Genomic DNA, 23885 nt, shown 5'->3' on the forward strand with positions numbered 1-23885 from the left:
ATGATAGGCGTTGCTGAGAAGGATTTGGAACAAGTCAGGCTCTGTGCTGGGCTCTGTGCCAGGTCTCTCTGACTCCAGGTTGAGCTTGCTAGCTCTAGTAACTCATCTCCTAACTACAGTGCATGACTGTTGATCTATCGCCAGGAGCCCTCCCAGACCCGCTTCCGTGCTCTTTCCCTCTGAACTGTTGCACTTGGGAGAACAGGAGAAATATATGGTTTCGGCATATGCTCCGTGATCCTTCTGTTTTGTTGGCTCCCCCTACTCCCAGCCCATCCCCTGTTCCTCCCCCAGCACGTGCCTCCATCTTTTTTCTTGCACCTGACTCTCCTCAACGGCTCACCGCACTTGGCGCGTGCCTCTGGTCCACCCACGACTGTACTTTTAATTCGTTGCACGAGATCCGATCCGGGGCCACGATCTTGGAAGAAAGAGCACTACCCTACAGGACGGTTAGCTAAGGCCTTGCTTGTGTGCAGGAAGAGCTTCCAGAACTGGGCCATATGATGCTCTTCGGTGGATAAGGCGCTAAGTGGTTTAAGGTTGCTTAACTAGAGCAGTAGTGGTGAGTCCTCCCTTGTGTGTCCCCTGCTCTCACACTGCTTTCAGATACCCTGGGAGTTCAATCTCCCTTTCTCTCTGTCTCTCTCGCTATTTGCCATTTTCTATATAGAAATGGGGATAATGCCAAAACCACAGCTCGGGGTGTAGGAGGTCAAAGGCAAAACGGCAGGATGCCCCATCACTGCCCTTTGAGTTGTGGACCAGCCAGATCTTCACAATGAGACTGTCTTAAAAGAGGGTGGGGATTAGCCCCACATTTTTTCCTTTACCCAGAACACAGAGTAAAGAGATGTCTGGGCTGTGTAGGATTTGGTTGCCTCCCGAGCTTCACTCTTCTGCTCACTTAGTTTTATTCTTGTTATTCTCGTTCCCTGACATACTGGCAAGTTGTTTCTCTGAAAGTCTGGGATGTAAATTTTAATCCTGTAAACTTCCCTTAAAGAGTGAGTATTTTGCTAAATCTTGTAAGTTTAGTATGTTTTTTTTCCATTTCCATTTGTCTCAAGACATCGGTAATTGCTTTCTGGGGGAAAAAAAGCCTTCATTGACGATTTTACTCACAAGAAGCATGGTGTCTAATTTCCATATATCTGTGAATTTTCTAAAAGTATTTCCTGTTATTTATATCAAACTTACATAACACTGTGATCAGAAAATATATATGATACAGGTCCAGCTCCACAAGCACCTACCTCAGCCTCTTGAGTAGTTAAAATTATGAGCATGTGTCACCAAGCCTGACTTTGTATCTGTTTTAACTAGCACAGCTACTTCTGTACTCTTTTGGTTTCATTAGCTTGGGGTGTATCTTTAATTTTATTTTAACTTTTATTTTTATTTATGGCCATGTGTTGCACGTGCACAACAACAATATCAATAAATTTAAAGACAGTAGTAGAGATTTTCCTAGTAATATTATGGTTATGTTTCATTTTGCTGTTATTTTCCAAAATGTTATAAAGTCTACTCAAGCGTCATTTTTTCCAAAGAGTTTGTGTGTGTGTGTGTGTGTGTGTGTGTGTGTCTGTGTGTGTGTGTGTGTGTCTGTGTGTGCACATGCTAACAGGGCCCCTGATTTGATTGCTGTGCCTGAGTCTGGATTATAGTCCCCAAAACAGCCCATCTCCTTCAGATTCATCCTCATTTTAAGATTCAATAAAGCTTTAACCTGATGACGTTCCTTTAAGGCCTGGGGCTCCAGCTCTTCTCCTCAGAGCTCTCTTCCCCGTAATTTCTGTCAGTTGTGTGAGGTCACTGGTAGAGGTGCCACTGTCAGTGGTAGGGATTTGGATCTAAACAACCTGATATCAAATCGGGGAGGGGAGTGTTGCTAGTTGCCCATCTGCGTTTCCAGAGATGGATGGACAGCTGGACTTTACGTACGGTGGAGCGACAGACTTTTTTAAGTTCAGAAGCTAATTGCTTTATCTTGGACTTAGTTTTAGCCATGCTCGAATCTGAACCAACACTTCATGATAATAAATAAAAAACCTCTTAGAAGCTTTTAACATAGCAGCTCACTAGCTTCCAACAATCCAGGGGCTAAGATGTCATCAGGCAGCATCTTGGGCTTATAAAATGGTTCTTCGCACCTTATTGCTCTGTGTGGGACATTTTTTAGATATTAAATCACCACAGATGCTGAATACATTTAAAATATAGGGATAAATGACTACTCCTGTAATTCAATGCTTATTGCTATTTTAAAGATGTATTAGAAAATTAAATTAACACAAACTAAGTAGTTTACTTGTCTAAAAGTCACATGCTGCTGGATAGGGTTTTTCTTTCTTTCTTTTATTGGTTTAAAACTTTTATTCTGTTTTCGAGAATCTTGAACAATGCATTCAGATCATAGTCTCCTCTCCACCAACTCCTCCCATATCTACCCCCCCTTCCCTACTTACCCAGATTTGTCCTCTCTTCAGGATTTTGTTTTTTCTTGGTTTTGATTTATTGAGCAGTTTATGCTATCCATATATACTTGGGTGTATGGTCTTCCACTGGAGCATTGTTGATGTACCAAGGGCCACACTTCCGCTCTCAGAACGTATCAGTTACCGATGCCTAGCTGGACAGGGGTGGCACTGGGACCTCCCTCTCCATGTTGGGATCTGACCTAGCTTGAGCTTTCCAAGGTTTTGTGCTTGTTGTCGTAACCACTGTGAGTCCATGTGTGAGGATGTCCTCTTGTGTCCAGCAGAAACTATTTACTCGGAGTTGTGCACTGCTGCTGGTTCTTACTCTTTTCACCCGTCTTCCACAGCCATCCCTGGCCATTTTGGGCGTAGCATGTATAATATAGATGTCTCATTTAGGGCTAAGCATGAGCAGTCTCCTAGTCTCTACTTCCATCTTTTTCTAGGTCTCTGTGTTAGTCGCCATTTACTGAAGGAGATGCTTGGCTGACAAGATTTAGGCGCTGGATTAATCATCTATTAATTCTATGTCCGTTTAGAAGAATAGTAGTGGGCTCTCCCTGAGGGTCCTGCCTAACCACTGGCTTCTTGACCTGATAGTTGTTATTGATATAGATTTCGTCTTCTGGTGGAAGACTTAAATAAATCATTGGTTTCTTGCTTTTGGTGCAATTGCACCAGTGGGCATATCTTGCCAGGCCAGTCATTATGGTCACTCATGAAGTTCATAGCTGGGGACGACTGATGATAATTTTCCTCCTCTGGAGGCACCAATAGCATCTTGCAACATTGTGAAAGCTGGGCAGTTAGGAATGAAGCTTCTGGGTGAGAACCAACTTGATTTTTTTTTCATGTTCTCTGACTTAAGTGTACAGTGTCTTTAGCAGTAGAGTCTGGAGTGTGCCGATAGTATTGGCAATTGGCAATAGCCTTTAATGTTCAGGGGGAGGTCTATGGGACCACACTGACCAATAGCTCCAAAAGTGTTAAACCATTCTTAGCACTGGAATTTTTGTTAGCTTTTGGAATCTAGTAGGGGCATTGTATAACCCATTTTAAGATAATTTCATTTTAATTCTCTCTCTCTCTCTCTCTCTCTCTCTCTCTCTCTCATATGTGTACACTTCTAAAGTAGTAGGCAGGCTCCTATATGATTTTCCTAAAGGTCTTTGCAGTTATTTATCTCTCCCTATCTTTTGCCCTCCCATCCCCTACCCAAATTTAACCCTTCCTAACCCAATATTCCCCCTTTAAATCTTTATACCACTGAATTCCCTCTTCTGTCTATTGAAACTTCTCCCTTCCAAATTTCCTGACCTCTAATGAGTATTCCAAATGAAAGATGCATATCTGAAGATGTAGACAGTCTTAATTTTCTTTAAAAAAAAACATTTCTAATTCCTCCAGAGTTGAACTCTGATCAAAAGAATGGCTTCATGGGAGTCAAGAAAACTTTTGCTTCTTCTGTGGAAGAACTTTACTTTAAAGGTAAGTTGAACTTGGCATAATATTGTTCCAACAGCTCAGAGATGGTCAGAGAGTAATTCTCACATTGTAATGGCTGCCTTTTATTTTATACTATTTTATTCTTCTCAGTTCCAGGGCTGGGTCATTCTCTTCCTAACATAAAATCTACACAGCGTGAGGTAATAGTAGAATGTCACATAGGAGAGAGAAATAAGACAGCCTTTGACTTCTTCTCTATCATAGAGTAAAGCTATGCTTATTGGTCACATATGTAATCTGAATGAGTGAAGTATCTTATTGTCTTAATATACACAAATAGCCATTCACTAAATCAACAATCTCTTGGAACGCTAACGTATTATTGTTGTTCTTTTAGAGGCGGAAGTTTGGGACTTTAGTTTCTGAGATAGTCCTGGTGCTTTTGCTCAGCATTGTGCTTTTGACAACACGCCACCTTCTTAGTATAAAGAAGATTGAAGCTCTGTATTTTCCTGACCAACCTATCAGCACTGTTCCTTCCTTCTTCCGAGCCTCTGTCACCAGTTTTTATCCTTGGGAGTTGGCTTATGTGCCTTCCAACATCATGGTGGTAGAGAATATTGTCAAAAATGTGAAAAATGATTTAAACCTTCATATGAAAGGTTAGTTAAAATTTACATAAAAGCATATTATTCAACAATTTTAGAAAATAAAAACCAGCTTTTTAACTGTGTGATTATCTTCTATACAAGACACAGTAGGACATCCTCATAGCTAAGGGTCAATTTTCTAGGTATACTACTATAAAACTAGTTAAACTTGAAAGTTAAGTTCATATTATTTTTTCTCTATAAAACAAACAGAAAACCCAAAGTAATATTTTAGCATTAGCTGACCAATTGATGGCTTTTCTAAGTTATTGTTCAGCCTGTAATACTGTGTCCCCATTACTTCTGAATGAGTTTTTAAAGTCTGGGCAAGAATAGCATCAAGAGTATTGCTATTCATTGGGAAGAGAGGCCCCTTGGTCTTGCAAACTTTATATGCCCCAGTACAGGGGAATGCCAGAGGCAAGAGGTGGGAGTGGGTGGGTAGCAGAGCAGGGCGGAGGGAGCGTATAGGGAACTTTCGGGATGGCATTTGAAATGTAAATAAAGAAAATATTTAATAAAAAAATCAACCTAAAAAAGAGTATTGCTATGCACAGGACATACACACAGTCACAGGGTAAGCATGTCTTTAATCTGAAATAAGTGGTCAATTATTAAAAACATTATTGCACAATACATAGAAGATTTTTATCTGAGACCATTTTATGTAAAGAAAGTACCTGGGGCAGGTGGTGTATAAAGAAAAGAAATTTATTTAACACATAGTTTTGGAGAGTAGGGGAACAAGATTGGGGGTCACCATCTGTTCAGTCCCCACCTGGTGGGGAACCATCTTGGCCATATCACAGTTTAGTAAATGGCATTGTGATGGTAGCACATTTGATAGGAATCACATGGAGAGACAGAAGGCTATATAGAGCAGACCCAAGCCAGTTCTTTTCTGTGAGGGTGCTCACAGAAGCTAACCTGAGTCCTACAAAAGCTTTTGTAGCCACTCCTCAGAGCAGTCCTTCCCACAAGTTAACTATTTTCCAGATCCACCTCTTAAAGGGTCTGCTCCCTCTGAGTTGTGACACTGACAATTGAGTTATAAGCGCATAAGCCTTTGGGAGACATGCTCAGTGCAGATCCAGACCACAGCATGTTTACTTAGAGAAGCTATGTAGAACTGTTTCAAGAGTTTCCAGTTCCTTGGTTACCTTCACATTCTTAGACCAGTTTCTCTCCTGTTTCTAACGGAGGCAAATACCATTACAAAATCTGTAGCCTTCCCTCTAGTACTGTCCTCTCCTTAAATAAGAACATAATCTAATTCCTCTGCCTCAGCAGCATCAGAATCAAAATCAGTTCTTAAATCTATAACCTCATCCCCCTACCCTCTTAGAGTGTGACTATACATTTGTTTTCCAGCCTGCACAGCCATGGTTCTTTTTTTTTTTTTTTTTTTTTTTTTTTTTTTTTTTTTTTTGCAAACATAAGGCAATACTTGCCATAAACCACTTGAGTTGCAGGTCTTTCAACGGATGAACCCAACCAAGGTTCCCTATGTTTGCTAGATAGAAAAACAAAACAAAACAGGCTGAAATGATGGAGAATTCTTTTTGTTGTAAATGGATTTGTTTATGAAAATGATGGCGTTGAAGTAGTTGAAGGAACTGGATTCCCAATAGTGTTAGTGAGATGCAGAAACAGTGACACCCAGGAGGGAGCAGAGGTGACAGGTATGGAGGAGAATGTGCTTTGACAGTGGGAACTCAGAGAGAGAGAGAGAGAGAGAGAGAGAGAGAGAGAGAGAGAGAGAGCACTTCTCTTGTGTGTCTCTGGGAATCAGAATCAGGAATTTGCTGGAAGAATAAAGCCATGTCAGTCTAAGCAATAAAACTCCATGGGACTCCATTTTCACCACAGCAGCTGTTAAGTCATTGGCATTCTGTTTACATCAACCATGCTTCTGATTCTAGGATCAGAATTCTAAAGATTCTGAATCTTTAGAGTATCCAATGTACTGTATACAAATGTTCTGTACATGAAATAACTGATTTTTTTTTACTTAGAAAAATACAAATTACACCTATTCTAAGGTCAATCAGGTTGAATTTCAAAGTTAGATTCACTGATCGAAAAAAAATCTCAATGATTGAAACATACTTACCTCAAGTAGTAAAATCATGAAGTGGCTTCATTTTCCAAATCTGCATCCTTTTAATTTGAATATGACAGAATCATGGCATAACACTCTTGTTCCTAGTTTCTTCTCAGACTGGAAATTTGAGGCATACTGCCATACACTCTGCTTTTACAGACTTTTTTCTCCCACTCTCTCTACAGTTATAGGGTTTCCTTCAGAAAGTGATTTTGAAGATTATGCTAGGTCAACTGTCAACTCTAGAAATATTCTGGCTGCTATTGTGTTTGGCCACAACTTTGCAAACAGCAGTGATCCTCTGCCAAAGAAGGTGAGAGAGTTCTCCATAGAAATCTCGTGGCTCAGGGTTGGAGAGGTGGTTCAGTGAAGAACATATATTGCTCTTCCAGAGTTTAATTTTTGACACTCACATTGGGCAGCTCATAACCATCTGTAATTACAGCTTCAGGAGATCTGAGAACCTGTGTGCATATATCCACCCACAGAAACACACAAATATACATAATTAAAAATAAAATAAATATTTTAAAAAGAGAAACCTCATGTCTGTACTTCCAATTTGTGGAGAGTTAATGAATCAGATATATCATTATTGCCTTTAATAATGAAGAGAATAATTTGCTTCTTGACCATGGCATGGACTTTGGTCTAAAACTAATTCCGGTGTCTATTGCTGTGCTAAAGAGGAAAGAGTTATATTCACTGCCTGCCAGGCCTTCTCCACATACTGGGATCTTGGGAAATACAGACGACAATTAAGGATATTACTTTTGTTGCTGTGTCCAACTGTGCATACCTTGTTGATGTTGCAGAAATAAGCACAAGTTTCCTAGGTCAAAAAGCTTGCTATGATAAATTGAATGTATTTTCACAAACTCTGAGAATGTCCCTTTTCTACTGTGAGGGTCACAGGTAGATGCACAGTAATAAGGGAATATTCAAATGGAGTTTTGAGCAGATTTAAGAAAGCACATGGTCAAGAGTAGATCCTGTTCCTCAAGGAACTAAATTCTAGTTGAGAACACTTGTGTTCACCAGTCCACACTGAATCGGAATCAGGACATCTACAAGTATTGGGGATGATTCTCATAACTGCACTCAAAGACAAAGACAATGCTTTGAATCTAATGCCCCTGGTACTGAGGCAAATGAGCCAAGGATGGAATGTAGATACGTATGGAGCCAAAATTCTCTGTTCAAGGTACAAGCAGCTGTCAAGGGGAGGTAAAGTGGGGCCTCTAGTTGGTTTCTCTCTATTCTTTTTGGTCACCTTGGTGTTCACATGGCACATACCCCAAGTTACTGGCTCTTGAGAGCTAATATTGGCTCATCGGTGTATAGAAATGCATTTGGTCCAGTTTCAAACCTCCCACCTTCTGCTTTCATTTCAGAGTCTCATGTGCCATGCCCATCTGCCTGCTTTCTGCCTGTGTTTTACAAATTTGCTTGGCTCCATATTGTCTCCTAACCACACAAGCTCTCTCTGCTCTTCCACCTTTCCATAAGTATTCTAAACACACCTTTATCGCCAAACTTAAACTTAACATGAGTAAATTTACCCTTGACTAGGACATGAGTCCCCCAAGGAGGGGCAGCTGTCCTTGAATGTGGACTAATCCTTCAAACGCTAATATTAAAACTTTCATATGTAGCTAATCACTCACACCTGCATGTCCTGTTATTCTAACCAATTTCTCTGGTCTGACGCTTGCAAATATGTGGTTTTTGTTTGTTTGCTCGCTTGCTTGATTACTGATTATCTCAGACAGTTTTAAGGCCTAACACAATGTAGCTTGAAGTTTACTCAGCTCTCTAAAATTACTGATCTTTTCTTTCAGTAATTATGCAACTTTTCCCCCTGGTATCTTAACACATGCCTTCTGTATTCTCCTCAATCATTTTTTAGGAAAGGACGAGATTTTCCTTTGGGAAGAGTTGGCTAACATTAGGGAATATAAGTTAATACTCAGATGTCTGTCTAGGGAAAATATATTCATGATACTCATGAGTTCCTGCTGGGTATGCTTGCTTACTATAAACCCACAGGAAGAATTCAACTGTTGTTGACACTTCAAAATATCTCACATGGTAGGCTTGCTGTCACTGTCTGAAGTCTACTCATATACTCATCAATACACTCCCAGAATTTTGATTCTTGCCATGTTTTTCTTTTCTTTCTTTCTTTTTTCATATATAATTTGTTTCTTATTACATCTCCTAGGTAAAATACTACCTGAGATTTAGTGATATTAAGAAGAACATAAATTCTGGGGCATATTATCAAGGGGACACCTGGCTTACAAAATTTCTCTTTCATTCTTTGCGTCTTGTGGGACCCAGAAACCCATATGAAGCAGACGGAGGCAGTCCTGGTGAGCAGACCTTTAACCTACTTATCTTATTAGCTTGTTGCATTGAAAGGTGGAAGGATTCCTATTTCTTCAGACCCGTGCTACAAAGTGTTTATTTAATTGATTAATTTATTTTAGAATATTTTAAATTAAAATAAAATTGCATCACTTTCCCCCTTCCCTGTTTTCCTCTCCACCATTCCCAAGTAAGCTCCCCAACTCCTCTCATCACCCCCACTCTTAAATTGATAGATTTCTTTTCTTTGATTAGTATTGTTTTAGATAGATTGATGAATGGATAGATAGATATAAAAGTAGGTAGATAGAAAGAAGCAAGCTAGTATAGCCATTTTAATATCTAACAAAATAAACTTTAAATCAAAAATAATCAGAAGAAATGGGGAAGGATAACAGGATGACATTTTAATTCTTAATACCTATGCCTAAAACACAAGGATATCCAAGTTTGTAAAAGAATCACTACTGCAGCTTGAATCACATATTGATCCTCACACACTGATAGTGGGAGACTTCAGTACCCACACTCACAAATAGACAGGCCATCCAGACAAAAACTGAAAAGAGAAATGCTGGAGTTAACAGACATTATAAACCAAATGGCACTAACAGATATTTACAAAATATTTCACCCAGAGACAAGAGAATATAACTTTTCCTCTGCACCTTGTGGGACTTTCTCCAAAGTTGACCGGACTCAAAATACACAAGAAAATTGAAATAACTCCCTACATCCTATCTGACCCTCAAGGATTAAAGCAGGACTTCAACAACAGAAAGCTAACAAACATGCAGAAACCGAACAGCTCTTTACTGAATGAAAAAACGAATAAATAGCATATCTAAACTTATGAGACACAATGATTATAGTTCTAAGGAGCAAGTTCACAAAGTAAGTACCTACATAAAAATTCTGGCAAGATCTCACACTAACAACTTAACAGCACAGCAGAAAGCTCTAGAAAAAAAAAAGAGGAAAATCCAAAAGGAGCATATGGCAAGAAATAATCAAACTCAGAGCTGAAATAAATAAAATAGAAACAAAGAGAACAATACAAAGAATCACTGAAACAAAGAGTAGGTTCTTTGATAAAATCAACAAGATGGACAAAACATTACCCAAACTAGCTAAAAGGGGAGAGGGGATATACAAATTAACAAAAAAAATCAGACACAAAAGTGGGGAACAACAACAGACAGTGAGGAAAAGCTAAAGAATCATGAGGTCATACCTTAAAAGCTGTCCTCCACCAAATTGGGAAATCTAAAAGACATGGATAATTCTCTCAATAGACACCACTTGCAAAAGTTAAGAGATCAGAAAACAACTTCAACAAACCTATAAACCCCTAGCGAAGTGGAAGCAGTCATTAAAAGTCTTCCAACTAAAAAAAAAAAGTCCAGGGCCTGTTGGTTTTAGAGTAGCAGTTTATCAAACTTTCAAAGAACGGTTAATTCTAACACTCCTCAAATTATTCCACAAAAGAGAAAAAGAAGGAACAGTACCCAATTCATTTGACAAAGCCTCAGTTACCCTGCTACTCAAATTACATACGGATCCACTGAAGAAAGAGAATTACACATCAATTTCCCTTATGAACGTAGATGCAAAATTTCTCAATAAAATATTTGAAAACTGAATCCAAGAACACATTTTTTAAAAAAAATCATCTACCATGGTCAAGCAGACTTTGTCCCAGAGATGCAGGGATGATTCAACATACACAAATTAATAAATGTAATATAAATCATATAAACAGACTGAAGGACAAAAACCACATAGTCATCTCATTAGATGTAGAAAATACCTTTGACAAAATCCAACACCCCTCATGATGAAAGTCTTGGAGAGATTAGGGATACAAGGGACATACATCAACATCTAAGAGCCCTTTGAGACTTAAAAATCTAACCCTTCCCCCTCATGAAATTCCAGTGACACAGAGTTATTTCTCTTTGTGCAGGATGGCAGGGAGTAATCAAGCTGAAGATACATGGCACACAAGAACCCTCTATACTGCTGTTGTAATTTTCCATTATATTGATTTTTCCAACATGAAGGCATGTTTTTAAAACTAACCCTAAGTACCAATAAAAACACGCCTGTGGAAAATGTGTAGCTTACTAATTCAACATTGTGAACACCCCTGGCCCCAGATATTAGGAACAAAATAAAGACATTTGATCTCACCAATTTTTTGTAGCAAATTACTCTAAGCTCCTATCTATAACAGGAAGAAAAAGTAGAAAGTCATTAACACTTGAGAAAGAAAGAGCTACACCATCTTTATTCACAGCAGAAGGACTCATTCTGTGTTTATGTGGAAAAACAGGGGGGTGGGGGGAGAACTTTTCAGGATCTTAGACCTAGAGAAGGGACTGGTGAAAATTGACTTTGCTTTGTTCCACTGACAGTCCATGTATCACCAAAGAGGGGCACAGGGTCTCAGAAGGACAGTGCTAGACATCTTCCATTTCATCATGTGAACATCCCAGTGAGTTCACACAGACTAAGCTAGCTGTATCGTGCCTTAGTCATAAAAGAGATCACCTTCATTGCCAGAATATTCCTATACAATACATGGCTGTACATGGGTTTGTTTTTTTTTTCCTTTGTTCAGCTCGGCGGCTGTTGTTAGTCATTTTACTTAGTGATCTTCATTTTCTCCTTTAGGGTACATCACGGAAGGGTTCCTGGCTGTGCAACATGCCCTAGACAAGGCCATCATGCTACATCATGGTGGAGCTGATGCAGCAGCACTCTTCAATGACATTAGTCTTTTCATTCAGAGATTTCCATACCCTGCATATTATCATGATTACTTCTATTTATTTGCTACTACTTTCATCCCTCTAACAGTGGCCTGCACCTTCTTTTTTAATCATTATGTCCTAGTTTGGTCCATTGTGTGGGAAAAGGAAAACCGATTAAAGGTAACTCTAGTTTTTTTGTAGACACCATTTTCATTGAAGAATTTGAAAATGTGGCATGAACTTATGTGGGAGGTCGAATTACTTCTTCATATTCAAAATCTATAGACAGTTCTGTTTCACTGGCAATTAATGAAATTCTGGCCTTTAGTCTTATCCTCTGTAACTTGGAGATATGGGACATAAATGTGAAATTAGATAACATGTCAGTACGTTTTGAGAACTCTATGATACTGGTGTGTGTGTGTGCATGTTGTGTTTTCATGATAGTTAATTTGTGATAATTCTCCCACAGGAATACCAGCTCATGATAGGACTGAGAAACTGGATGTTCTGGGTTGCCTATTTCTTCACCTTCCTCTGTCTGTATTTTATTAACATTATAGTTATGTGCATGGTTTTATTTGTCAAGGTAAGTGTCTTTTTGATTCCAGTATGCAGTGGCTAAACGTTAAGAGGGAAAGCAGGAGTGTTGGACCAGCCCAACACCTCTAGGGTTGCTGGGAAAGGGAAGGGAAGCTCGGCCTTTGTGGACTTGGTTGTAAAATCTCAGAGGCTGCTGATTCTCTCCACTGCCTTCAGTTCAAGGCGTTAGGGCCTTCTTCAAGAAATCAGTTGTTTGGTGTTGGAGATGTGGCTTTAAAGATACTTGCCTGACATATGCAAATCTGCATAAATAGGGAGTCATCCTGCACGCCTGTAATCCTAGCAGGCAGAGGAAGGTCATCATCAGCTACATAGAGAGTTCAAGGCCAGTCTGGGCTCTGTAAGACCCAAAAGCATTAATTCTTCATCTCCGGGAGAGTGCCACTGGTGTTGACCAGGGATAATAAAATATTTAAGGATATTTCTTTTCTTATGCCTTGTCATAATAACACATTGTACCCAACTAAACTGGATTTCTAATTATTTTTGCTAGATTGAACCTGCGCCAATCTTCCAATACAATGACCCAACCCTTGTCTTCATCTTTTTGTTATTTTATGCCATCTCCTCGATATTCTTCAGTTTTATGGTTAGCACATTGTTTAATAAAGGTGAGTGGATGGTTCCTCCTGGGAAAGAGCCAGAGCAACAAACCAAACCAAATGCTATCTATATTTGAAAGCTCCTTCTAAATGTTAACTACCACCACAGCCAGTCTTGGTGTTCTAACTAAGATGTCCTGTAGGCCTGTAATGACTTGAAGTGGAGGGACTGTTCAGTGACAGCTCACACAGAAGTGCTAGTACTTGTGAAGCAGAAACAGGAGAATCAGGAGCTTATGGGCATTCTCAACAATATAGTAAGTTTGAAACCAGCCTAGACGATCTGAGATTTTTTTCAAGAAGAAGAGGAAGAAGAGGAGGAGGAGGAGGAGGAGGAGGAGGAGGAGGAGGAAGAGGAAGAAGAAGAAGAAGAAGAAGAAGAAGAAGAAGAAGAAGAAGAAGAAGAAGAAGAAGAAAGAGGAGGAGGAAGGAGGAGGAAGGAGGAGGAAGGAGGAGGAAGGAGGAGGAAGGAGGAGGAAGGAGGAGGGAGGAGGAGGAGGGAGGAGGAAGGAGGAGGAGGGAGGATGAAGGAGGAGGAGGGAGGAGGAAGGAGGAGGAGGGAGGAGGAGGAGAAGAAGAGAAGAAGAAGGAACAGAAATGGACTACAGTGGGTGAGAATGAGAATTGATAAGCACAGCATTCATGAGGTGGTATGATCATATTTGATCATACTTAGGGATTCTTTCTAGCCTTGTACTATCTTTTGTATGGTATCCACCTAGCCCTTCCTCCACACATTACTGAGATGAAAATGGCTTCTGAATTGGAGGGAGCAATGACTGCATGTATCAGACGACAAGAAAAGCAAGGAAAAACCAGACTTGTTCCTTGCACTTAAACACTTGCTGCTGGTCTGTTGTGTATTTGAAATGCAGTGATTACCCCCACAGAGCTGGCATTGACCTTTGGTGTATGGATATCAATCACATGCACAAAAATTATTGCAGAGTTTTCCAAAGATGCAGAAACAATGGAAAATAAAAGGTGTCATTATGAATTGGTTTGTGTATGGAGGTCAAAAAGTCCCACCATCTAAAATCTGTGACTGGACAAGGCAGGAAAGCCAGTGATTAATTCCAGTATGTGTCCTAACACCCCAGAATGAAGGGAGCCAATGGTGTTAGTTTGGTCCTAGGGGAGGACAAGACTGATGTCCTGGCTGTGAGGGCAGTCGGGAAGAAAAGGAGAATTCTTTTTCTCTCCATATTTTTGTTCTCAGTGTAGGACGATGTCTGCTTATATAAGGCAGGGCAACCAGATAGGTTTGAAAGTCCACATATTCAAATGCTGACCTCAACTGGAGGCACCCAAACATACCCAGAAATAATGTTTTTTCCGTGTACCCCACAGTACATTAACAATGGCATGGGAAACTAGTCACCAGCAAAGGACACACAAAGAGCAACAAAACATACTAAATCACAGCATACACAAAAAAGGGTCACAGCATCACAAGTAAAGACAGACTTAGGTAATAGGTAGGTTTTGAAAGATTTTTAAATGACTGAAAGATGGAAATGGAAAATAATCAATGGACAGATATTCACTCTTTCATCCTTGATTTGTTCACTCAGACATTCTTTACTTGGGTTACATACTTGGTGCCTAGAGTCATCTCTAACAACAGAGACAAATAAAGCTTGCTTTCTCAGCATTTAAGGATTCACATGCCAAGTTGGGGTTGTGTGTGTGTGTGTGTGTGTGTGTGTGTGTGTGTGTGTGTGTGTAACTACAGTTCTGGTGGAAGGTGAGAATTCCTGTTTTTCTATGTCCTTGCCAGTTGTCAGCACCACAAAAGAGAAATGAATAGTAAACTTGCATTTCCTCAGTTTCTAATGAAGCCTAAGTGTGTCTCATGAGTGAGATATGTTTTCTCCTCTGGAAAATTTGACCATCCTGGGCAGGTGTGGTAGCTCACACCTTTGATCCCAGCCCTCCAGAGGCTGAGGTAGGAAGAATGCAGCCTGGTCTACAAAGTGAGTTCCAGGCCTGCCAGAGCTACATAGCAAGGCCTTTTAGCTCAAGAACTATTCACAGTATCTTTTGATTATTGAAATCTATCATTTCATCTGATAGTTTAGCCATTTCACTCTCTCTAGGTGTTGGCATGAATAATTTTTTTTCTAGACTCACAATTAATATGTATCTTTGAACTTCCAACACCTTCTGCCTCCTTTGCCACTTCAGGATTTAACTCACGCTGTTGTATTAAATCCATGTAAACAAGTAAGGTAATTCCTGGTCAGGAAGGAGTTCCGTTTGACACTCAACCATCTATTTTATGTGCCTCGTCTGTTGCTTCCTTGTATCTTCCACTTTGATTCTCATCTCATTTCCTCTTCTATATTGCTTCTGATTATTTTCCTTTATAAATTACAATTAATGCCATATTGTGAGCAATTTATGACTTTAGCACCAACGATAATTTAAAAACTACTTCTGTAGAGCTCTAGCAAGTATTAAAGGTATAGCCTCTCCTCTCAGACAGATAACTGGAGTGTTTCCCCCAGCTTTTTAGTTATTAGTAGCAAATAATATAATAAAACAACAACAACAAAAATGTATTGAGGACACCAAACTCCTGATGTATGGTCCCGGAACCAGGAAGTCTCTCTCGCACTGTTGAAGGCTGGCTTTGCTTCATACAGAATTCTTGGTTGACACACCTTTGCTTTATTTACACAATGTCATCCCATGACTTCCTACCTCTAGTCTTACAGAGGGAAGTATGCTGTCATCTTGTACTTGACAATGCCCTCTCTTCATACTCTATATCTGCCTTTTAAGCTTGAATGTCTTTATTTTGAATGTGTTTCTGTAAGTTTCTTTGACTTCCCTACTTGAAGTTGTGGGGGGTTTTAATTGTGTTGTTTCTAGATGAGGTATATGCCTTTTTTATTTTAAATGTCGTGATTTTAAACCACAGTTCTTCCAATCAAATGCTTGGTTGCTTCTTCTATGACTGCTGTTTGCATATGGAGGTGACTTGACACTGATTCCCAGCTCTCTTGGGCTCTGCCAAGCTTTTGCTTTTTTCTTTCTGCTCCTTAAGACTGTATAGTGCTTATTGTACTATTTAAACTGCTGATTTCTTTCCATTTGTCTCCCCAGACATGTAAATTCTTCATTTTGTAAACTTTAGCTTGCAGTGTAAGCATCTGTTTAGTTCATTTTCATAATTTCCATCACTTCACTGATAGTCTCTAAGTAGATATCTTTTTCCCACCCACTTCCCTCTTTCTTTTCGGAAACTGGGCATATTTAAGACAGATGGTTTATAGTCTTTGTTTAATAAATCCAGTATCTGACTTTCTCAGGGGCAAGTGTTTCCTTTGTGTTATTGTTTGTCTTCTTTATCTTTTTGTATTTGAATAGCTCATACCATTTTGTTTGCATGCTTCATAATTCTTTGCGGAATACAGTAATATTTCAACTATTTTTAAGTGGTAACTCTGAAAATGAATTTCATTTGGGACTCCTAAATACTCTAAGACCCATCTAGTTGGATTTTTGTTGTTGCTGTTGTTGTTGTTTGAAACACAAAACTGTAGTTTCTTGGTTTTTCTAAGAACACTTCTTTTCATCTATTACCATGACATGGGCTGAATCTCATGATGCCTGGAGGAATATTTTGATTATTCTAAAGATTATAATGTCTTAGGTTGATTGGCAATAAATAAAATTGTAAATTTCTAATAACTGGTATGATGCTCATAATCATTCCATACAAAATGAATGATTTAAAAAAAAATGAGCTCCTTATGTGTTTGATCACAGCCCCTTTTTCAGAAATATCCTGTGCTCACACTGCGTTCTAGGTATGGCATTGATGTCCTGGGGGAAACAGTGGTAGACAACACAAACATGTTCATTATTTGTAATGCCTATCTCAGTGTACACTTGAAAAAAATTATATGTTATATTTTTCAACATTGCTTAAACTGACCACTCTTCCCTTTCTGTTTGCAGTCAGTTTGGCCATGAGCTTGGGAAGTTTCTTATTTTTCCTCACCTACTTCCCAGCTGTTGCAATGCATCAGAGCTTTGAGCGCATGCCATCCAAGCAGAAGCTGATCTGGTCCTTTGACTTTAATGTTGGGATGGCGTTTGGATTTAGATTCCTAGTCAATACAGACGCAAAGAGTGAGTAGGGACCTTGTAAATTTTTCTGTGTTCTAGAAAATACATAACTGATATCTTACTGATTATTCATAGTGTAATTTTGATTAATTTAATTTCAATTGCTAAAAATACCAGCATATTAAGTGTATGAGTGGCCTCACAATCTCTCTGGGAGTCCAGGGGATTCCTTCCTGTTTCTGTTGGAGCAGGCATCTATCCCTACACTTCAGTGATAACATTTCTCCAAAATTATGCATTCCAGTGAGATGTTAGCATGCATCATAGTGAGAAGGTGAACAATCATGCTGATACATAGTTATGCTTATTTTTATTAAGTTTCATTTTCCTAAATTTTGTGTAGTTCATTTCTATTCCATTCATGTTCAATTGTTTCTGTTTGCATATAGTGAGAAACACTTTCAGATTACTTATTCAGCTATCCCCTTGGAATCCTAAAATCTAAGGTTAGACTCATATAGAAACCTCTAGAAAGGACCAACAAGTGATTCAATTATGATACAGTTGTAGAACTATCTTAGTCCCCCTGGCACCTGATTGAATGTCTCATGCTTTGTCTTAGAAACTGGAATGAAATGGAGTAACATATTCCTATCCACGGATTCAGACAGCTTTTTATTTGCCTACGTGCTAGGGATGCTTTTAGCTGATGCTTTCATATATGGCCTTGTGGCCTGGTATATAGAAGCTGTCTTTCCAGGAGAGTACGGTGTGCCCAAGCCGTGGAATTTTTTCTTGATGGTGAGTCTTGGCACTTGTTATTTTTGGATAAATCCTTGTGAATTTGTTCTAAAACATCTTAAAAGAAAATCACTAGTCAGTTTTATACTATTACTGAGGTAGTGAAGCAGACAAGAGAACCATTCTTATCTGTGTTCCTGCTATACTAATTCAATATTGTTTTTCTAATACAGTCTGAGCTCTTATATGTATGTGTGTGTATATATATAAGATCCTTACCTCATATATATATATATATATACCTCATATATATATACCTCATATATATATATATATATATATGAGGTAAGGATCTTAGAGTCCTAAATTATTGTTGCAGATATCTATAATTATATGTGAGGAAACATAATCCCTGGGTAAGAGCTGGAAACTAACCAAACTGTACAAATTGGTGAGTAATCAATCTACAGCACTTGCAGGGCTGTGTCACAGAAATACTATGTGTTTTTAAAGAACTTAGCAACACTGCAACTCTGGACATTAACACAGAGGAATTAAATCACATTTGGATCCTCATCACTGCCTTTTATCTGTATTTCTTACAGTCAAAGCTTCATGAAATAGTATGAAAATCTAGGGCCTGTGTGTTGTTCAGATGAGATCTGATATAAGACTCTGTGATATCAGTTTGTACTAGTTTTCCTCTATTCTTCTCAAATATTTACTTTGGGGGACAGGATTTTTTATTTTTGAGATAATAATTTTAATTACATTTCTCCCCTCGTTTCCTTTTTCCACACTCTCCTATGCACCTTTCCCTAGTCTCCTTCAAATCCATGGCCTCTTTTTAAAAACTAATTGTTTTAATTGCATGTGTATGAGTATGTATATACACATATATTCTTAAACATAGTCTGTTCAGTCTACTAATGCTATGTGTATAGGGGGGTTTTGGTAAATAATTAATAATATTGTATCTGTGGCTCTTTTCTTCTGCTTTTACTTCTCTTCCCCTTCCACCAAGAGTCTGTCCTTTTCCCCTACCAATCACTTGTCTCTGCTATTCCCCTTTATGTTCTCCCCACCTTCTTCTGCAGCTACCTCCTTCCCCTTCCTAAGAAGCCCACTCTTTTCCCATTTCCCTGATCAGATCATTTACACCCTGCCTTTTCCCTCTCCATTGCTCCCCAATTCTGCCAACAGTTCCTGCTTACCTTCCTAGTTTCTGTAGTTACTATAAGCTATGTTGTGTATTTACATCTGAAGATTTGGAACTAGGATTCCAATAAGAGAAAACATGGGATTTTTGGATCTGGTTTACCTCATTTAATATGATCTCTTCTAGGTCCATCCATTTATATGCAAAGTTAATAATTATTTTTTGTTACAAATGAGTAGTTTTCCACACTGTGTTTGTCACCCATTTTCATTACTCATTAATCAGTTGAAGGTCTTTTAGGTTGTTTCTATTTCCTATCTATTGTGAATAGAACAGCAATGAACGTGGCTGCTTTATTGAATTATATTTTATTGGATTATTGTCAGACGGGGTACAAGGAACAATTCTAATCTTTGAACTCGTAAAGATTTGTTTTGTGTACCAGAACGTAGACTATTTTTAACAAGCTTCCATGTGCAGCAGAAGAGAAAGTGAATTCTTTGGTGTTTATATAAAGTAACTGTAGATAATCTATCAAGTCCAGTTGATGTATAATGTCAGTATATTCTTGATGTTTCTCTGGTTATTTTTGTCCAGATGACCTATCTGCTGGAGAAAGTGGAATATTAAAATCACCTAGTACTGTTGATGCTAATCAGTGTCTTTAAATCCAGCAATAGATTTTTCTTTGAATGAAATTGAGCACGCTGAGTTTGGTGCAAATATGTTAGATAAAATTGTCTTCTTGTGAAGTGTCCTTTTAAAAATCTCTTCTTATTAATTCTAATTTAAAGTCTAAAGTTTATATTTTCAGATATTAGGGTAGTGGCACCTGCTTGGTTCCTGATCCTGTATCATTGGGTTACTTTTGCCCATCCTTTTACTCAAAAGTGGTGCCAGTCTTAGTCTTCAGACTAAGATATGTTTCTTGTAGGCAGCAGTTAGCTGGGTTTTATTCTTGATCATTCAATCAGTCTCTGTCTTTTGATTAGGGAATTAAGGTCACCAATATTTAAAGTTATTACTGAAATGTGTGTGTGTGTGTGTGTGTGTGTGTGTGTTAATTGTAGTCATTGTGCTGCTGACTTTTGGTTTTCTTTGTATTCTCCGTGGGCCTTCATGTTTTAATAATTATGGCGTCATATGTCTTTCCACAGTCTCTCTGATTTGCTCATTTTCTCTTCAACTCAAAATACTGCTTCCTGTATCTTGCTTACTTTTGATTTGTTGGGGAGAATTCGTTTTCCAGGCTGCTTATGTTGAGGAAAGTTTTTCTTTCTCCTTCAAACATGGCAGTTAGTTTTGCTGTGTATATTATTTTATGTCGGCTGTCAGTCTTTTAGGACTTGGGATGGATATTGCTGGGGTTTTTCTGGCTTTTGAAGTTTCCACTGAGAAATCAACTGTTATTCTGATAGGTATACCACAGTATGTGACTGGAATATTTTTCTCTTGCAACTTTTACTATGTCTTCTTTGTTACATATACTTAGTGTTTTAACTATGATATACCATGGGACTTTTGTTGTCTCTTTGGTATTCTAAGTGATTCTTGTTTCTGTATAGGTGTGTCTTTCCTTAGTTTGGGAAAGTTTTTTTTTTTTTCCCCTATGATCTTGTTAAGAATCTGGGCTATGCTGTTGACTTGAAATCTGCTTCGTCTGTCCCTATAATGTGAAGGTTTGATCATTTCATGGTGTCCCACGTTTTCCATGTGTTTCCTTTCATATTTGTGGTGAGATTTTGGGCTTTTTTTATAATCACAGAAATATAAGAATATGTTTTTGTTTTAATCCAAGGTGTGGGATGTGGGGCTGATTCAGATTGTCTACAGCAGCTGGCTATGATTTGCCTCATGCTCTAGCAAGGGCATGATTTTTGGATTTCTGGGGATTATTCAGAGAATAAACACATACACATAAACACACACATGCGAGTGCACTAGTTTCTTGACAAAGGGGCCTATTTGACAAGCTAGTTGTTGTCAAGTGGCTGAAATTAGATATCCTTATGGTAAATATCAAACTTGCCCCAAAGAACTTGACATCAGCAGGAAGGAGTCTAATGATATAGACATCCCGTTTCCCCTCTATCTTTTTTTTCTCTCCTACCTAGTGTTGGGGAAGTTGGAAGGGTGAAATAGGGGTGGAGAAGGGCAGTAGAAAAAGGAGCCCATAAAGTAGCCAAAAGTCCAGCTACATGTATTTTTTTTAATTTTATGTTTAATTTCTTTTTTACACTCCATATTCCATTCCCCACACCCCCATCCACCCTCCAACTGCTCCACATCTCACACCTCTTCTCCACCCCACCCTGTCATCTGCACTTTGATGCCCCCACCCCCAAACCCATCTGACCTCTAAACTCCCTGGGGTCTCCAGTCTCTTGAGGGTTAGGTGCATCATCTATGAATGAACACAGACCCAGAATTTCTCTACTGTATGTGTGTTGGTGGCCTTACCTGGACCCCCAAGATCTCTCAAACACTGGACCACCAAACAGACAGCATACACCAGCTGATATGAGGCTCCCAACACACATACATGGATTTTTTTAAAATATTTTTTTGTTTCTTCGTTATTTGGTCTTGATCCTTTATTTTATCTTTTAGAGCTAATGTTTTACCTTCTACTTGCCTCATAGAGGCTTTCGTTCTAGTTCTGAATTTGTCAGAGACAAAACAGGTTGAGGGAGAAGAGAGGATGTGGGGTTGGTTGAGACTAGAATGTCTTGGATGGAATCAGATGAACAAAGGGGACTATCCTAATGTACAGGTTGTATTTCCTGCTCCAAGCCAAAGTGTGGGGATAGTTAAGTCTGGGTGGAAAGGTCAGATGTAATGTGAGAGAGTCTTGTTATTTTGTGAATAGGTGGTTAGGATTCTGGCTCAAACCTAAGCTGCTTTGCAGTGAGACAATGGAAAGGCTAGTCTAGGCTGGTGCACAGGTTGTGAGAACCGGGCTAAATCAGGCAGGTTGAGGTTGAGGTGTGGATGAGGAACTTGGGGTACTCTCCAGGCTTCATCCTGGTAAAACCTAGAGGTTGGCTGCAGCCCAGGAGATGTTGGACTAAACAGTGGTAAGTGATGTAGGAGCCTTAGGAGCCTCGGGGTTGTTCATGCTGCACAGGCGTGGGTGCCAAGACTAAGACTGGGCACTTGCTGTGAGTCCTGGCAGAGACCTGGAGGGTTAAAGAAAAATGAGAATCTGTTTGCAGGGTACTGCCCAAGCTAGACCCAGAAGAAGACATGAGTCTGCAGACACAGATTCTAGAGAAGGGCATGGGGAGTCTGGGTATGGAGTCCATCTCAAATATTTATGACTTTAATATGATAGTATATTCTGAGCCATTGGAATTCAAGTTATTGCTAGCTTGCTTCAAAATCTGATCTCAAGAATTGTATGCAGCCTATCCCAGTACAAACACTATTAGTTTAAAGTGTTTTGTAGCATGTTCTTTTTTTTTCCATGCCACCAGTTATATTATTTTTATTCCCTTAATTAGCACTCTTACTGGTTTGGAGAACCACCTCAACAAAAACTAGAAATCACCCAATTTTATGAGAGAGTTGAAAGCAAGTACTTTGAAGCTGAACCAACTGATTTGACAGCAGGCATACAGATCAAACACCTACACAAGGTATTCGTCCATGACCCTCTTCCTAATGAGGCTGGGATTTAACTTTTATTCACTGTAAACTTTTGATGTGATAAATACCCAAATATTCAAAGTAATATAATTATGTATATATGCTAATGGGAGGTCATAGCCATTGCATTTACTTCCCTGGAGAAAGATAAAAACGTTATCTTTCAGTACTTAATAAATAGTTAATTCTTCTACTAGAAGATTAGCCAATCCATATGACCTGTGCTATATAGTCTATAAGTGCTGCCTTTTTAAAGTGTAGTATCTAATGGGGCTTTGTAACTTTGAGTGAGGAAACATTAATCTTCATTTGATGTTTTCCACCATTCATCTGCTGCTTTCTCCTTTGCCTGGGTGGTTGCTGGGGAGGGTGGAAAAGTGACACTTGGGTCTATCAGTTTTGCTGGATATCAGTATGCAGCTCAGGTGATTCATCTCTTTTCTGGTATTTCCTTCTCTCTCAAGGGTCTGCATAAACTTGAGCTCTGAGCTCCTAACTCTATAGGTTGAAGATACTCGAGAGCATAGATGGTGTCTATTCTCTTATAAGATCTTTCCTATCTTTGTTATATTACCAAAAGTCTCTATTTTGCTTTTATCAATCTAGGTGCTACATTTATCTTTTCTCTAGACTCCAAGCCTTTATCAACTTTTTTGTGAATATTAGTAACCTATAATAGGTAGAGCTATAGGCAGCTTACTCAAGGAACATATGGGCTATGACCATTTCCCCAGCTGTACTTGTTATGTGTGTATGTGTATACATACATATACCCCATGTATACATATACACAAATATATTCCATATATGTATGTGAGTATATCTTTTCCCACCTTTTGCCACTAAGAATTTTCTCTAATGCATATATAGAATACTTCACCATTCCCCATACTTCTATACTTGCATATCCAGGATCATGAAAATATTCAGAAGAACTGAGGGTCTTGTATCCTGTTTATTCATTCTTTGTTTTTTTCATTAATTCATTCTTGTTCCTGGGGACACAGCAGGAAAGAAGGAAAGAAGGAAAGAACGAACGAAAGAAGGAAAGAACGAAGGAAGGAAGGAAGGAAGGAAGGAAGGAAGGAAGGAAAGAAGGAAAGAAGGAAGGAAGGAAGGAAGGAAGAAAGAAAGAAAGAAAGAAAGAAAGAAAGAAAGAAAGAAAGAAAGGAAGGAAGGAAGGAAGAAAGAAGAAACAACAGAGAAGAAAGAAAAGAAAAAAGAAAGGAAAGGAAGAAAAAAA

At 38.9% G+C, this 23885-nt stretch overlaps 1 protein-coding gene across 2 annotated transcripts in view; it reads left to right on the top strand.

The window, feature by feature from the left end:
• The first annotated feature begins 226 nt into the window (after positions 1-226).
• Abca15 (ATP-binding cassette, sub-family A (ABC1), member 15) overlaps positions 227-23885 on the top strand; it is a 79217-nt gene continuing 55558 nt past the window's right edge. The window contains exons 1-11 of one of the 2 annotated variants that reach the window (XM_006507945.4): positions 227-565; positions 3891-3971; positions 4327-4591; positions 6869-6996; positions 8908-9058; positions 11730-11989; positions 12282-12398; positions 12906-13023; positions 16984-17157; positions 17717-17895; positions 22498-22632. In XM_006507945.4, coding sequence (XP_006508008.1) covers positions 3912-3971; positions 4327-4591; positions 6869-6996; positions 8908-9058; positions 11730-11989; positions 12282-12398; positions 12906-13023; positions 16984-17157; positions 17717-17895; positions 22498-22632 — 1587 coding nt within the window. In that variant the 5' untranslated portion in view covers positions 227-565; positions 3891-3911. The remainder of the gene's footprint in view (positions 566-3890; positions 3972-4326; positions 4592-6868; positions 6997-8907; positions 9059-11729; positions 11990-12281; positions 12399-12905; positions 13024-16983; positions 17158-17716; positions 17896-22497; positions 22633-23885) is intronic. The other variant, NM_177213.3, reaches the window with a different exon arrangement.

Source organism: Mus musculus, chromosome 7 (genome assembly GCF_000001635.26).
Source record: "Mus musculus strain C57BL/6J chromosome 7, GRCm38.p6 C57BL/6J".
Classification (NCBI taxonomy): domain Eukaryota; kingdom Metazoa; phylum Chordata; class Mammalia; order Rodentia; family Muridae; genus Mus; species Mus musculus.